Raw genomic sequence first — 15084 nt, 5'->3', positions numbered from 1 at the left:
GACGGTGGGGGCTGAGCCAGAAGCGGCCGTTTTGCTCGTTACCCCATCGCCTCGCCAACGCTCCGGCTAAAACACAAATGGTTCTGGGCTATGAGATGCCCGACCGTGCTGTGCTGGGTTAGCCAAGCACTGAGACCCGTGGCCACCTGGGAAGAAACACGCCTCGCCCTCGGCCCTGGTGGACGGGAGCCGGCAGGGAAGGCGCACAAGGGTCAAGGCAAGTCCATGTAGGAGGGCCGACATTCCTTCCACAGCCACTCCAATTCCTTTTGGAGGAGGTTTCCCGTTTGGGAAACCAATGATCCCAAAAGACAGATCTTAAAGGAACTTGGGAAGAAACATTATCGTACCAAAAATAGGCTCAGGGCATTAAAAAGACTTGGAGTGTAAGCAGGGACTTACCTTCCTAATGGGGGAGAGTTACTAACTTTCTCGCTGGCAGATAACTTCTCTTTGCTAATTTTTGGCGATTTCTAGAAGAAACTGTCTCTGGGCTGCCATGTTTGGATGCTGCAGGTGCCGATGCTTGCTAGGATGCTTTCTGAAACAGATTACAGAAACACCGGCAGTGGTACCTCAGCACTCCAGTCCCGGGGCCTGTCCCGAAAGGACAAGGCTCCTCGTGGGTGAGTCAGAGAATGGGGACTAAAAGCAGAAAATGGTTGGTTTTCCCGGACCGATGGTAAAAAGTGGACCTGATGTCGTCTACCACGAACTGCCCGCACGGGTCTGGATTTGCTTTGATTGTGTGGGAGGTTTTTCCATGATTTAGAGGAAGAGGAATCTGTGATAATAACAAATACACTGGCTGACAAGACAGCAACCCCCACAGGGCTCCCCGGGGAGAGTAAGGGCCCAGAGTCACAGAAGTACAAGTCACAAGGCTAACGGATGGGCCCTGGACTGGCTGAGTACGGTCTGCACAGTTGACAGGGTACCGGAGAGCTGGCTCTCCAGGAAGCCCCGGGAAGAGAAAGCTCGTGTGAGCTGCTGTGCGGCTCAGTGGAGAACGGAGACCGGGCGCACGCTGGCTGCAGCGCGTCCCTACGAGGATAAGGTGGGGCGATCCTCTCCCGGGTTCCTTAGCCCACACGTTGTGCAGGACACGTGGTGCAGAGCAAGTGCTCCGGAGTGACACAGAAACTCTGGGGAACACATGGATTATGAGGGGTTCAAAGTAAGAGGACACCTAGAAGTTGCCCACAAGCGTTTAGGGAAACGCTGGAGAGAAGCCCCGGGGCAGATCCAGAACAAGGGCAGACGCCTCTGGGAGGCCAGCTCCTACTGCACACAGGAACAGAATGCAAGCATGGGGGCTTCCCCGCCCCCGAGGACCCCGCCGAGGGAAGTCCTTCCGAGAGGAAGCCGCCTGGGCGCAACAGGTTAGCAGCACTAAACCCACAGAGACCACGGCCAACCCCAGCATCTGGAATTAACCAGAGCCAGAGCCTGGAACCAATCAACGGATGCCAAGGAATCGAAACTAAGACAAGAGAATCCCTTTGTAAGTTCAGAAGCCCTGAAGGCACGTTAAGGAGAGCGCCGACAACATAGGCGATCACGGAATCCGAAGTCGAGGTCAGGTTGTTTTCAAAGAATGAATTCGAAACACCTGACCGCTACCTGCAGACGCTCACTCAGAGACCACAAGAAGGCCGCAGACTGGCCGTGAGGCGGGCCCAACTGTCCCGGCGGAGGGCGGTGGCCCTGCAGTGGTTCTGAGCCCGATGCAGGGGACTGCGCTCCACTTCCCGCCCTCTCCCTCGCACAGGGGACCGGACTCTGGCTCTTCTGCTTATCTGAGCTGCTCCAGCTAAAAACCAAGTACGAGGCCACCCGCCACCTCTCTTCACCATGCGAGCTCCTGAAGTCTTGTGGCTCTGAAATCTGATTCTTGGAGAAACCAAACTGTGGCGCCAGTGGCTGCTGATGAGTTAAGTATGGAGTGATCAGAAACGGTGATTTCGGAGCACCTGGCTGGTTCAGGCGGTGGAGCGTCCGACTCTTGATTCGGGCTCGGGTCACGATCTCACGGTTCGTGGGTTCCAGCCCTGTGCTGGGCTCTGCACTGATTCTCTCTCTCTCTCTCCCTCTGCCCCTTCCCTGCTTGCTCTCTCTCTACCTCAAAAAAAAATAAGCATTAAAAAAAAAAACAAAAAACTAAAAGAAATAGGTTGATTTTAAGTTTTCACGTAAACACACGTCACTATTACTGCTACACGACGGTGATAGATATAATCAAGTGACACTCTTGAAATAAATGTTCCTGAACTTTTTGCTGAATCTTGGGTAATGGAAGGACAGAAGATGATGCCACAATTAGCGGCTTGTGAATCACCTTAAACATGGAAAACAGTCTCGCTTTAGTAGGTTAATAAACCATAAAGTGATGCAACAGGTCTCAAATGTGCCCTGGGGAAAAGAACACTGACTGATACTAACAGGTGCGGGTGGGGGTATAACAGGCGAATAATGTCTGTTCAGACAAAGTTCAACAGGTTTCTTTCCTCTAGGACCGCGCCAAGCCCTTGATATTCTCATGTGCACTGGGACTCCTGAAGGACAAAGAATTCACTGGCACTCCCAAACTCATTTGCCCACGGCACTCTGTCTTCCAGAGGCTTCTGGCTGACCCAGGGCCTGGGAGAATGAACTCTGGGAAACGTGAAGTAACTTATGTGAGGAAAAAATGGCCGCGTGCGGGCAATTTCCCACGGTCAACCTGGTCCGGGCCACCGGCTGCACGTGCCTCGCCAGTGACGGGTGTGCCTGCCTCCTCTCATCGCTGGAGCTGAGCCGGCTCCCTTCCCCCACGGCCCAGCACGGAATCCTAGACACCGAGTGACGCTCAGTAAGGAGCTGTACCGGGACCGAACGGGTTCCACCAAACGGGCTTTGGGACCCTGGCAAAGACTCGAATGTGAGGGTGGAAGGTGGGTTTCTCCGAGAACTGCAGGGTGCGAGGGCTGAGAGCACGTGCTCTCTGCTCAAGATACAAGGAAAGGACACAGCTTACACCGCGGCACGAGGGGGTCAATGAAAAGAGAATCCCGTGAAACCCGAAGCTGCTTTCTGATGGGAGAAGCTGGTGAAGGCCTTTGGACGCTCTCTGCCCCCGTTACCTCTGAGCCTCGGATCTGGTGGTGGACCTCGTGGTGGCTCCCGAGGGCTCATCCTCTTCCTCCTCTTCCTCGTCCTCCTCAACTCCGGTCTTTCTTGTCCTCGGTGGCTTCAGACACTGATTTCTGGCGTTTCCTTTCTGGCTCTGAAGATTCTGCTCAAACAGAAGGGTGACACCTGGATTCTACAATTCCCCGAGACACTTCCAGAGGAGAGTCATGGCGCTTAGAGCGTAGGATATGAGGGACTTGGAGGCAGAAGAAGCGGTTTTCCATTTCCTTTTGTTTCAGCACTTGCAACTCAGAACTGTTTAACTTAATCTCAAACACATTTGCGATAGTTTACTTAGGCAGTTCACAGCCAGCGTTCACGAAAAATCCACATGTACTCAGAAAAGCATCTGGGATGTACCATTTCTGACATGGGATTAGAGCCATTTCACACATATTTATGTAATATTAATGCTAGCTGTGCCCCACTGGATTTTCCCTCATCCAGAGAAAAACTCTTAAAAAGGGGATTTTGAAATGGTAAGACTCCGCAATTAAGAACGTGCCAGAAACATACCAGCGTCGTCTGACAGAGTGAGCGAGCGCTTGGGCTTTCTTCCTCTCCGACGCACGCTCGCTACTGCTTTTTCTTCACCATCATCCTAGAAGCAGTAACGATAAAGTGAAAAGGGTGGTTAACTGAACATTTACTAAGTTTATTCCTAAAAGATGGACCTTGATGAGAAAATTAACACTTACATTGCTTGTACTTCTTTCTTGTGGGGTAGTGGTTTCTTTATTGGACTCATCTTTAAGAAAAGGAAAATCTCTGCATTAATACTTGGTGTAAAATCAATTTTCAACAGTCTGGCTTGTTGTCTCCGAATGTACCAGTGCTGATTAATGCCCTGTTACCCCAGCTGTCACCATCTTGTATCAGGCAAGCGGAGCTCGAGTCAGAATACCCAGCAGAAAGTACATCTGAATCCAAGTCGAGACCTCCAAATCTGTGCTTCAGACCCGTCAGAGGTCACCTGCGCCATCTGGGAAAATTATTTAAATTCCCCAAGCCTCAGTGTTTCACCTGTAAGCTGAGGACCTGGCTTAGCCCACCCTTTCAGCTCGGATGCTCTGAACCCAGAAAAGGAGGAGGAAAGGGACATCTGGGACACCTCGGGACACACCGGGAGCTGCGCATCAGGACGAGAGACCTCACAGAGACCTCAGTGTAGCTCCCTCTCTGTTATAATCCCCATTTTACAGTTAGGAAAAATGAGGCCCAAGTAACTTGATGTGAGTAATTTGTTCAGAGTCACATCACAAGTGCATGCTAGCTGGAATGCTCTGACTGTAAACAGTTATATCGGAGCAACGAGAAAAGCACATATTAGAGGCCAATTTTAGGTTGTGTGTGCCTGGTCTTTACATACATGCTTCCTGTAGATGTTACAGCTTTCTGACGGTGTATCTGAAGTTTAGTTTAAGGCGCTGTTTGAAGTTATTAAAGTTATGTAGATAGAACAAGTCACGTCAAGAAGGCTGGCAGTGGAGAAGCCTGCCTCAACCGGCCATCGTTACCGAGACTCAGAAAATCGCTGCCAAACCACTGATCACGCAGCTCAGATTAGACTCTTTCAAGGGGATTCAAGTTATAAAGGTTTCTTGTTATATGGATTCAAAGTATTATAAAATTATGAATAAAAACTGGTTAAAAACCAAACATAAGAAGTCCCCTTTGTAAAAAAAAAAAAATAAAATAAAATAATAATAATAATAATCAGCCAATCTTAATTTTCCAAGAGACAAGAAAAACCGGAATTTGATCACAAGATCAAATGTGATCAGTTAAATGCGGAGAAGTTTTTAAATCATGTATTTGCTTTACCTTGCTGAGAACATGTACTTTCCTGATCTAACCAGCTGTTTATTTGATCCCAAATCGTGGTCACATTCATCTTTTTGCCTGTGCCAATCCTTTAAAACCCACCAATGGGTCTTGTTGGTTTTAAGTACAAAGTTTTAAACCACAAAAGTAATATATACACATTGTACAAATTCTGGAAAATGCAGGTAACGAAAAGAACACGGAATGTTCCCATGATCCCACCACCCCGGGCCAATCACTGTCAACATTCTGGAGTATTTTTCTCCTTGGAACGAGGACCAAAATAACGGAAGCAATTTTATCTCTTGCACTCTGCCTCTAGAACTGCACAGGCTACTTTCAAAACTGTGTGAGAACAACAGGCTTTTGAATACCAATTCCTATCTTCCTGGTACGAGTGCCCAGTCCCCAGCCTGACCCATCTCTCCCTTAAACATACCTAGTAAATTATGGTTGGGACACGGCAGTGTCGCCCCTATTTTACTTTTGGTTGCCTTCACCCTCCTCTCTGGAGGCTTCCTCAAGAAGCCTGAAGCCAAGAAGGGCTCCTGTCACAAGAGAGGCCAGTAGCAAGAGTCTCCCAAGGGCTACCAGGGCAACTGTTGAAACCCACTTCACTGAGAAACAATGAAACTCTGAAACCTTCCCCCATAGGCGGCCACCTCCGCTCTGTCCCTAGATCCCGTGCAGAGCAACACTCGAGGCATACCTGCTTGTGTTAATTTTGGTTTGCTGCCAGGTGGAGACTGTTCTACCTAAATTTAAACAAAGAAAAAACTGAAGTCAGCAGTTAGTTGTCACCACCAAGAAAGTCAGCAATTACGTAAGGAAGGTTCAAGATCGCTACGACGTAGGCAGAATCTGTGGAACCTGTCTCCTGCCGTTGGCTAGGTCTACCAAGAGAACATGGATGCCGTGCTTGTGAACGCATGGTCTTTCCACAGGAGGACCGGGGCTGCCACGAGCCTCGTCCCCGGCCGCTCTGCTGCTATGTTGGGAGAGGAGCACCGGAGGGGACGTGGCATGGCCCACTGTTAATATTCCCCAACTCGGGCAAACCATCTTACACGTTGTAAAGTGCATTCACACGTGGCTCCTCGGTCCTGCTGTCTTCTAATAACTCTACTGAGAGAAGCACGGCAGGTACTGTTACGGTTCTTTACATCCAAAGACACGGGAGTCTCTGGAGGCTCACATCACTAGCCTAGTGCACAGCTCTGGCAGTAAGTGGCAGAGTGGAGACTCCAGTTCCATTTGGTTTTGTTAGAACACTGGACGTGTGTTTGTCCTTCTAATAATGCTGCCCTTGAAACTCATGCAGTGAAGTCTTGACGCAATGATTTTGTTGGACGGTACATGTCAGGGCCAAAGACAAAGAAAAGATAAAGTATCGCTGAGGATTTTCCTGCACTGATATCGGGGTGCATTTTATCACGAAAGGAACTCCATAGGGAGTAGTAACAGGTGAGACACAGTGAGGGTTTCCATAAAAGAAGCCATTATCTAAAAATCACATACAACAGCCATTTTCTACATCTTAATCAAGGATGACAAGAAGGTAAGTCCCTACGTAATTTCTATATAACCAAACTCACACGTGAGGGTGGGATAGGACTGAAAAATAGTATGTTTACGTAAAGTTACTGGTAACTGAAATGTTATTTAAATGGTTATTCAGGATTCTATTTGAGGAACTCGTTCAATGCTTTCCAAATATTAAAAAAAAGTAAAGTGGTTAAGAACACGAATGCTGCAGTATATACTATCCAGGTCCAGAGCAAATGCGCCCAGATTTCTCACGCGCTGCAATTACTCACAGTGACAACACCAGGATCTGTTTTGCAATCTTCTTCTAAAAAATACAAAAATAAAAATCTCACTTAGAAAATCAGTTTGAAAATATCCTTTTTTTTTTTTTTTTTTTTTACATAAGCTTATGCCCAATGCAGGCCTCAAACTCACAACCCTGAGATCAAGAATCTAACGACTGAGCCAACCACGCCCCCCTGGAAACGTCTTTCCTGTGAACCGAGAACACATGAAAATAAATACCTACTTGTTTTTAACGCTGTTTCCACGGGGTATTTACGGGGTCTTCCTCTTTTCCTTTTAATAATTACTGGCTGATCCTCCTAAGGGGGGAAGGAAACAAAGAGCAATAAAATTTTGTTGTTGTCTCCAAATGAGATTTAGAGTTCTCTCCTAAGACGTAGGTCTCAGATCCCAGCTCCGTCACTTAAAAAAAAATGCCTGGCCCAGGGCTCCATTCCCAGTCGTGCATTCTGTCACCTTGTAAACACGGAGAGCTGTACTACTAATTCACGGAGTCCTGGGGATTAGGTGATGAGCTAACGGAAGTGAGTGCTTAGTGTCAGCTTTTACTTCTGCAGTCGACATATATGTGCACTTAAATATGGATTCAGTCCTAGTCACTTGTGACCAAATGTTATCCCTTATAAAAAAAATAAAGCAGGCCACTGATCTTCTCATACACAAGTGTGAGAAAACAAAGAGAAGTAGTCAGAAGTTGTATCAAGTCAGGCAAACTTGGTCACAGTCATCTGGATGTGGCTGGTGTATAGGTTGTTTCCCTTGATTTATGGGCCTGTCTCAGGCCAGTGGGATTCTGCCTCCACCACCCCCCCCCACCCCCAGGCTCTGCACATCCCCCAGAGTAGAGGGGGATGTGGCTGGAGGTCGGCCTGCCCTCCTGAAAGTGGGTCCCATTCAGCACTCGCTGTGGGCCTTCTGTGCACCCGGCTGTGCTGTCCCCGTTTCGTTCTGTCTAGACTCCAGGGCTCAGCAGTCCTGCTCTCTGACCTAAACACTGAGGTACAGCTCTGGGCTGATCCTACATGGTCGTGACAGAAATAGGTCTCTTAAAATGTTCGGATGAAATGAAGTGAAAATGAAGAGAACAAGATTAACCACAAGACACCGATGATACGATGCGTGGCGTGAAACGGTGGCCCAGCGCGCTGAAAAAACGAACGACCTCAAAGGCACCTGGCAAAACCTTTCGGTAATCGCCTTCAACTCACTCTATCTCTCGTTAGTACTCGCGTATCTGAACAAGAAGACAGGAAGGACACTGCTTACCTCCTGAGATTTCACCGTGTCATCGTCATTCTGCTCCGTCTTTTCGCCAGCAGCTTCCCCGCCGCTGTATTCGTCTGCAGAAAGAGCACAGCTCAGTTCACTGCTGGGGACCCCGGGCAGTCGCGTCGCCACCACACCCGTCCAAGTGGCCTACGCGGTCCCAGTCACCGACGCGCACACACGTCATCCTCAGGCCTATGCCGCCCAAGTTAAGGCGCTGCAGTCTGGCTAACTGATAAGCATACTTTGGGTAGAGTTAAGATCCAAATTCAAAACGATTCCCAAGCCCTGGAGCTATGAAGTGTGAGCCACCGGATTCTCCGGGAAGGACAGCTGAGTCATCTGCAGCTGTGGCCAGCGAAGCCTGGGGACAGACACGCTGGCACTCGGAAGGATTAGTCTCTCCCAACAACGTATCTAAGTCTGTGTATCACTCACCTTTTTCGTCCGTGGCCCGTGAGGCAGTGCTGTTCGTCTTAGAGCTCATTTTAGATAATTCTTCCAGATCTCCTGCGTTCTCCTCCTATGGAGAGGTTGAACAAGACCAGAAGCTTCCTCACCCTGCCTCCTTTTGTCCTTCCCAAAGTTTTCCTTTCTATTTCAAAACGTATTTCCTAGGAGTTTTTGTAGAAGTTTGTTGCACAATTTTTAAAAAGTAACTGTTTTTGCTGCTAGTGAGGCTATACCAAAAGATACAAATTCCCAAGGTAGACCCACAGGAGATAAGGCTAGACTCTACAGCAACAAGGCCATTCTTTTTTCCCCTGCAAAACAGAAATCACTCTTCCTCCCTCAGGCTGGATTTTGTCTTTTTGTGAGAAACTCCAGAGAAGAACTGATAGGAATTTGCAACAGATTTCTTTTGTTCGTTGGGAGGTGGAGGAGGGGGTAGGGGGTGGGGTGGGGAGGGATAAAGGGGAAAGTGCCTGCGAGAATCTGGGGGGATCCAGCTGGGCTGATTTAGAGCAATGATCTCGCAACACATGAAGTCATCCCTTAGGGGCAAAAAAGTTTTGAGCAAGAAACATTGAAATGCTATACTGTAATACTAACATAGTACGTAAACAAAACCACATAAATTAAAATATAAAATGGGAATTCTGTCTTACATTGAAAATATTATCGGTATGTGATTTTTTTAGTGAAAATGGTTGGTATCTTTGACCTAAATTTTTTTTTTTTTTTTCAACGTTTATTTATTTTTGGGACAGAGAGAGACAGAGCATGAACGGGGGAGGGGCAGAGAGAGAGGGAGACACAGAATCGGAAACAGGCTCCAGGCTCCGAGCCATCAGCCCAGAGCCTGACGCGGGGCTCGAACTCACGGACCGCGAGATCGTGACCTGGCTGAAGTCGGACGCTTAACCGACTGCGCCACCCAGGCGCCCCACTTTGACCTAAATTTAACATGAAAAAACTTACATGAAATTGAAGGGACAATATAAAGGTACCCCTTCAACCTGGTCTCTCCAAATCTAGGTGTACTGTCTCAGGATTCTTGTTCAGCACAGGGCAGGGGGAGGGATGCGGTTAAAATCCTCTTTCTTTCCTTCACCATGACCAATTGAAATTCATGACATTACATGGCTCCCTCTCTGGTTGTTAAAATCCTGCCATTACTTTTTATTTAGTTCATTGGTCACTGGGAGAAAAGAGAGACACTGAACTGGTTTTACTAAGCTAGAATTCAACTGCATGTATGGATATAAGTTGACTTCAATACTTCTGGAACAAAGTGGAAAAAATAAATTAGGGAAAGAGAGAACAGGGAGACGGAACTAGTTTGGAAGAGACAAAAAGCAGTACTGAGTCTCAGAAATGGAAGCGTGCCCAAGAAGAGGTGTCGCCAGGAAATGCAGAAACGGGGGCCTGGAGAGCAAGGGCAGAAATACCAATTTGTGAGCCGCCTCCCTGAGTCCTCAGGGGAGAATAAGACCATGTGAACGAGAGGCAGTGGGTGAGGCCAATCCTTGGACTACTTCTATTTTAAGTCCAGGAAGTCAAGTAGAAGGCAGAAGATCGAATTTTTAAAATAACGTGATGCGTCACTGTATTTCAACGTTTTGGTGCAGGCACATCGGTAGCATATGACACTTTGGAAGAAAACACCTAGAAACCTTAAGTAAGTGAATATGACTGAACAGAAACCTCAGCAATGGTTACATATAAACTGTGATGTTACTGCCCTTACAGCTTAAAATGAAAAAGTGCAGTATTTGTTGTTTTGCAGGATCCTAAAAAATATACCTTTTATGATAAAGTGACTATTAGAGATACATGAAGTAAAAAGGATACGAGAATGAGAAAGAAGATCATAATAAGTATTCACAATGATGTAATTAGGTTGCCCCAAAACCTAAAATTAATATGTGGAAAAAATACCTTTGTATCTTGCGGCTCAGTTTCAGAACACTGTGCTGTTTCTATTCTGGAATCTAGGACATCTGGATTTTCATCTGTAAATCAGTTTGGACAGAATCACAAAGGGATAAAAGCTAAATGAAAAATGAAATGCATAGTTCTATTTTAAGACACTTTAAGGCTTCTTTTTTAGTCTTGTGATATAGTGAACCCAAAAGTTACTCTAAATGTATTTATGTCACGTGACTTGAGCACTGAACACTGATGGTGGCCCTGGCAAAACCAGGAAAGCAAAATATAAAAAATAAAACAAGAAATCCACAAGTGCTCAGATGACACCAAAAAAGCAGCAGGTTCCATGGAAAGGGCTTAGGGCACACGGAGTTCCTGGAGATACGTTAGCACCCTCAATGAGTTACCACCTAGAAGGTGTAGTTTAGGGATTAAGACCACGGGCTTGGGAATCAGATTTACTTGGTGGGAATGAAGTCATCGTCTCGCCAAACCTTCACTTACAAATTCATTTACAAAATGGTGATGATGCCTAACTCACACAGTTATTATGAACGTGTATAAAATAACATGAATGGTGCCTAAAATATGAACTCGAGAATTAAAAAACAATTACATGCTCCTAACCAAAAAAGGAAATTCTTTTTCACATATTCTTTCTCACATATTATTTAATAAGCATTTATTGCATTTCTATTTTGTGTCAGGTATCAGTCTCTGTACCATCCAATACGGTAGCCATTAGCGACACGTGGCTGTTGAAATTTAAATTAAAATTGAATGAAATTATAAATCCAGTCTTCCGTTCACACTGACGGCATTTTACTGCTCAACAGCCAGCCACATGTGGCTCTGGCTACTGTACTAGACAAAACAAATGCAGAATATTTCCACCCCTGCAACAAGTTCTATTGGATGGCACTGTTACAGACCGTGGGAAAGTCAACAACATGAAGCACAGAAGGGCTACTGTATTTAAGCTTCACTAACACACTTCACGAGCTCTGTGGGGCATCTGTTTATGATATAAAATAAGGAAACTGGTGGCCCCTGGCAGGGGGACCCATAAAACCCAGGGTTTATGTCAGTCCCAGTGATTGGGTCTTCTGCATGTAGTTTCTAGATCAAGTCCAGAAAAATCCTTGAGGTGCCAAGCCAGTCTGGACACAAACTGGACTCAAGAGTTGTAAAGTAAGTAATTATCACCCTCAAAAATTTTCTAGGATGTTTGCCCAGTATTTTGGATGTAAAAATAATATGTCAAAGATGTCTAAAAGAGGAACATATACATTCTACATACCCTGTTCATCTTCTGAAGAGGGGTAATGCTTCTTTCTTTTTCTTTTAGGCATCTGCCTTTCTTCCTCTTCAACCTGGAATGAAGAATGACTATATTAAAGGCAATACAATCTGGGACCACATCTATTGAAATGACAGCACATTATATTAGCTTCTAGCCTCTGAAATAAATTTTCATGCAATTTTTTTTTTTTTTTTAAATCTAGAATAGCATTTTTGGCATCTAGATTTGGATGAGACTTATTTTGTGAGCCTGAGTCTTTTTTTTTTTTTTTTTTTGGATCTGAATGTAAATCCATACGAAACATCTAAATCGGTTTCTGGTTAGATACTGTAATCCAACAACTCTAAAATATGTTCTTAAAGAAGTATTTCTCGTTTTTACCATCCCTGAAGTCCAGCTGTGTCTTACAATCAATGGCATGTCATAAATGAATCGGTAGGGCTCTTCTCCTCCTCAGTGGCCCAGAAAAGAGCCAAGGAAAGGCAGGGTACGAAGTAACACTTAACCTTCCTGACTGTACAACGTGGACACATCCCAGTAACTACTTACACAACACAAGAGCATAAACAGATAAAAGGGATACGGAGATTCATTTAATTTTTAATACATACAAAAAAGTGAAGCCTTTCTCCGTGCACCGGTGAAAACACTAGGTACAAACCGTGAAATACTTGAGTTTCTTATGAAAACTCACCTCTTTAGGATTTGCTTCAACACTGTGATCTCTTAAGGCTTCTGTGTTGTCTTTTCTGCCATTGGACATCTCTGATTAATAAACAACAAAAAAGAAAAAAAAGGTTAAATTATTCATTCCGGTACTTATTTGAGGGGCGTGCGTGGCAGGGGGAAGGACTTCATAAATCTTTGTGACGGGGTCCTCACGGCAACTACGTCAGGTAAGCTCCGTGATTTCCATTTGTAAAATGTGAGTAAATGGGTTTGTGGAAGGATGAAGGTCACTGGACTCTACACAGAGTAGCGCCATTTTCCTCCAGCTCATGTAGCAACATCTTGTGAAGACGTATCCAAGGAAAACAAGTCCTTGTTTCACAGTCCTCCGATTAGCGAACATTCCTGAGTCTGATAATACTAAATATAGGAGACGATTTGGAGCTATAATTGGTACACCACCTGGGGACACTTGGGCACAGTCTGTGAAGCAGAGGAGGCGGCCAGCCGCTCAGCAACTGCACACCCAAGTCACAGCCACACGACTACGCGTTGGGAAACAGGTACAAGATCCCGCACGGCAGCACTCTTCGTAATTGGGAAAAGTTGCTAGAACCCAAACGTCCACCAACCAAAGCAAAACAGGATGAAGGTGGTCTAGTCCCACAGTGGAATACTAATGTGATTTCAATTCTATCTGTAACATTTTTTTTCCCAAAAAGCCGATAGAGCAGATATACCAAATTTTAAGATATGACAAAAGTAGGTGCTGAGTATTTGAGTGTGTAGAATTACCGCTGCTTTACTTTGGTTTGAAACACGGTACATAACGTGTTACAAAAATACCTCTTTCCCCATTCTTGGAGTAAGGTGCCCACAGCAGGAATTGACTAAAGTCTATGTTCTGCTTGAGAGGAGAATAATCCCTCTGCAATTGGCAGCCTCCATAGGTTTCGTGCAGGCCTGACTCCCGGGAGAAGAGCCACATAACCGTGGCACCCCTGATCTACCAAACTGGGACTGTCTGTCTGAAGGCAACACAGGTACTTAGCACAAGTACTGAGCACAAGTACTAGGAACCGCTCTTACAGTACAGACCACGGGGAACTATGCGTTTTGCGTTCCCGCCGGATTTAAGTCCACTGTGAAGTTACCGGCAAAGTTCTAGTAGCTATTTACGGCAAGCCACCACTCACTTATCTGCTAGAGGGCCTTGAACAAACACTGGACTTCTCCAAGCCTCAGTTTCCTCAGCTACAGAAGTGATGCTGCTAACACCTACCAAATGATATGACTTGACTAAGGGCGACTTTGTGAAGTAATTAGCATAGGGCCTGACAGAAGGCCCTCGACAAATGGTAACCACAATTAATACTAACGTCAATAGTATGAAATTCATTAACTTACCTTCTTGGTTATGAGATTTGCCATGAATTTCTTCATTTGTTCTGGAGCCTGAATTTTTGACCTAAACATACCATAGGAAAGGTTATTTATGGATTGTGTCACCAAAGTCTTAAAGGCAGAGAAAACAAATAAGGAAGATAGTGGGCACAATCTGGTAGTCTGTGGGAATGCTGAAATGGACTACAACACATGCTCAAATTTCACCCAGGAAAAAAAAAAACACGTTCAAAAACTAAATTTCACCCAGAAAAAAAAAAAAAAGTTCAAAAACTAAATTTCACCCAGAGGCATAAGAGCAGAGTGCTTTTGAAGAAGTTTTGGTTTAACAAATTATCATCCCACTGTGTTTACTCTCCTTGTCTTTAAAATGGTTATGGTAAAAGTGTAAGAGGTAAGAAGAATTTTCTGATTTCTATGAATTCTCTTCCCATCCAATGATCCCTCATGACCTTTTCCCCCCTCTTTATTTAAAAATGCTGAAGGATTCTGTCATTCTGTCATCATCTCTCTCTGGCAAATCTTGTCAATTGTGCTTTTATTTTTTTAGCTGAGGGAAGTCTTAGAATACCCTACAACACTCGAAATCTTAGCTACAGAACTTTATGAATACTTGGAAAGGACAGTGATGCCCTGACTGGGGAAAGGCAGCTGCCGGGGGGCCTCAGGGAAATGAGGCGGGGTGGAGGCCTCCACATTTGGAACCCTTTTGGAGGATAAAGCTGAACCAAACCCAGTGGGCTTTTTTCTCTTCCTTCTCACTCAGCTGACTGTGGAGGAGTTTCCAGCTACCAATACAGGATGTTTCAAAGGGGTGAAGTTAGCCCTCTGATATCTGCTGGTGCAGAGCTCCCCCAGTTCTCTGGGGCACTGGAAAGAATGTGTCTCTTTGCAACTTGCAAGCATTTTACAAAATGTTCTCTCCTGGTAAGATATCAGGTCCCTTGTGCGTTAAGAGAGACATAAAATTTCTTCCCAGCACAAAAGGGATTATGACAGCCACCGCTGGGAAAGAATACGTATGCATGACAATCACAGTTGAGTATCTTCAGAAAAGCTTTCCCCAAACATAAAACGCCCTGTAGTTTTCAAACGGTTTTGTCCACAGCACCAGGATAATTTCAGACGCCGCGTTCCAATGATCAAACTTGCTACCATTCATAAAAAATAGAAAGTTCATAGTTCTTTGAAGGATTGCATTAGTAATTACCAGGTGAGTTTCCTAGTCTGAGGTATGCAGG

At 45.5% G+C, this 15084-nt stretch overlaps 1 protein-coding gene across 1 annotated transcript in view; it reads right to left on the bottom strand.

The window, feature by feature from the left end:
- The window catches only part of BOD1L1 (biorientation of chromosomes in cell division 1 like 1), a 53370-nt gene that overhangs the window by 3710 nt on the left and 34576 nt on the right, over window positions 1-15084 (bottom strand). Inside the window, 13 exon segments of the mRNA XM_030314188.1 lie at window positions 3123-3203; window positions 3205-3274; window positions 3688-3772; window positions 3870-3919; window positions 5705-5750; window positions 6813-6847; window positions 7052-7127; window positions 8095-8168; window positions 8533-8617; window positions 10477-10550; window positions 11768-11840; window positions 12465-12535; window positions 13847-13907. Of these exon segments, the coding sequence (XP_030170048.1) occupies window positions 3123-3203; window positions 3205-3274; window positions 3688-3772; window positions 3870-3919; window positions 5705-5750; window positions 6813-6847; window positions 7052-7127; window positions 8095-8168; window positions 8533-8617; window positions 10477-10550; window positions 11768-11840; window positions 12465-12535; window positions 13847-13907 (881 nt within the window).

Source organism: Lynx canadensis, chromosome B1 (genome assembly GCF_007474595.2).
Source record: "Lynx canadensis isolate LIC74 chromosome B1, mLynCan4.pri.v2, whole genome shotgun sequence".
NCBI classification, from domain to species: Eukaryota; Metazoa; Chordata; class Mammalia; order Carnivora; family Felidae; genus Lynx; species Lynx canadensis.
Note: the sequence above shows the minus strand (reverse complement) of the source record. Positions and strands in the feature narration are given on the sequence as shown.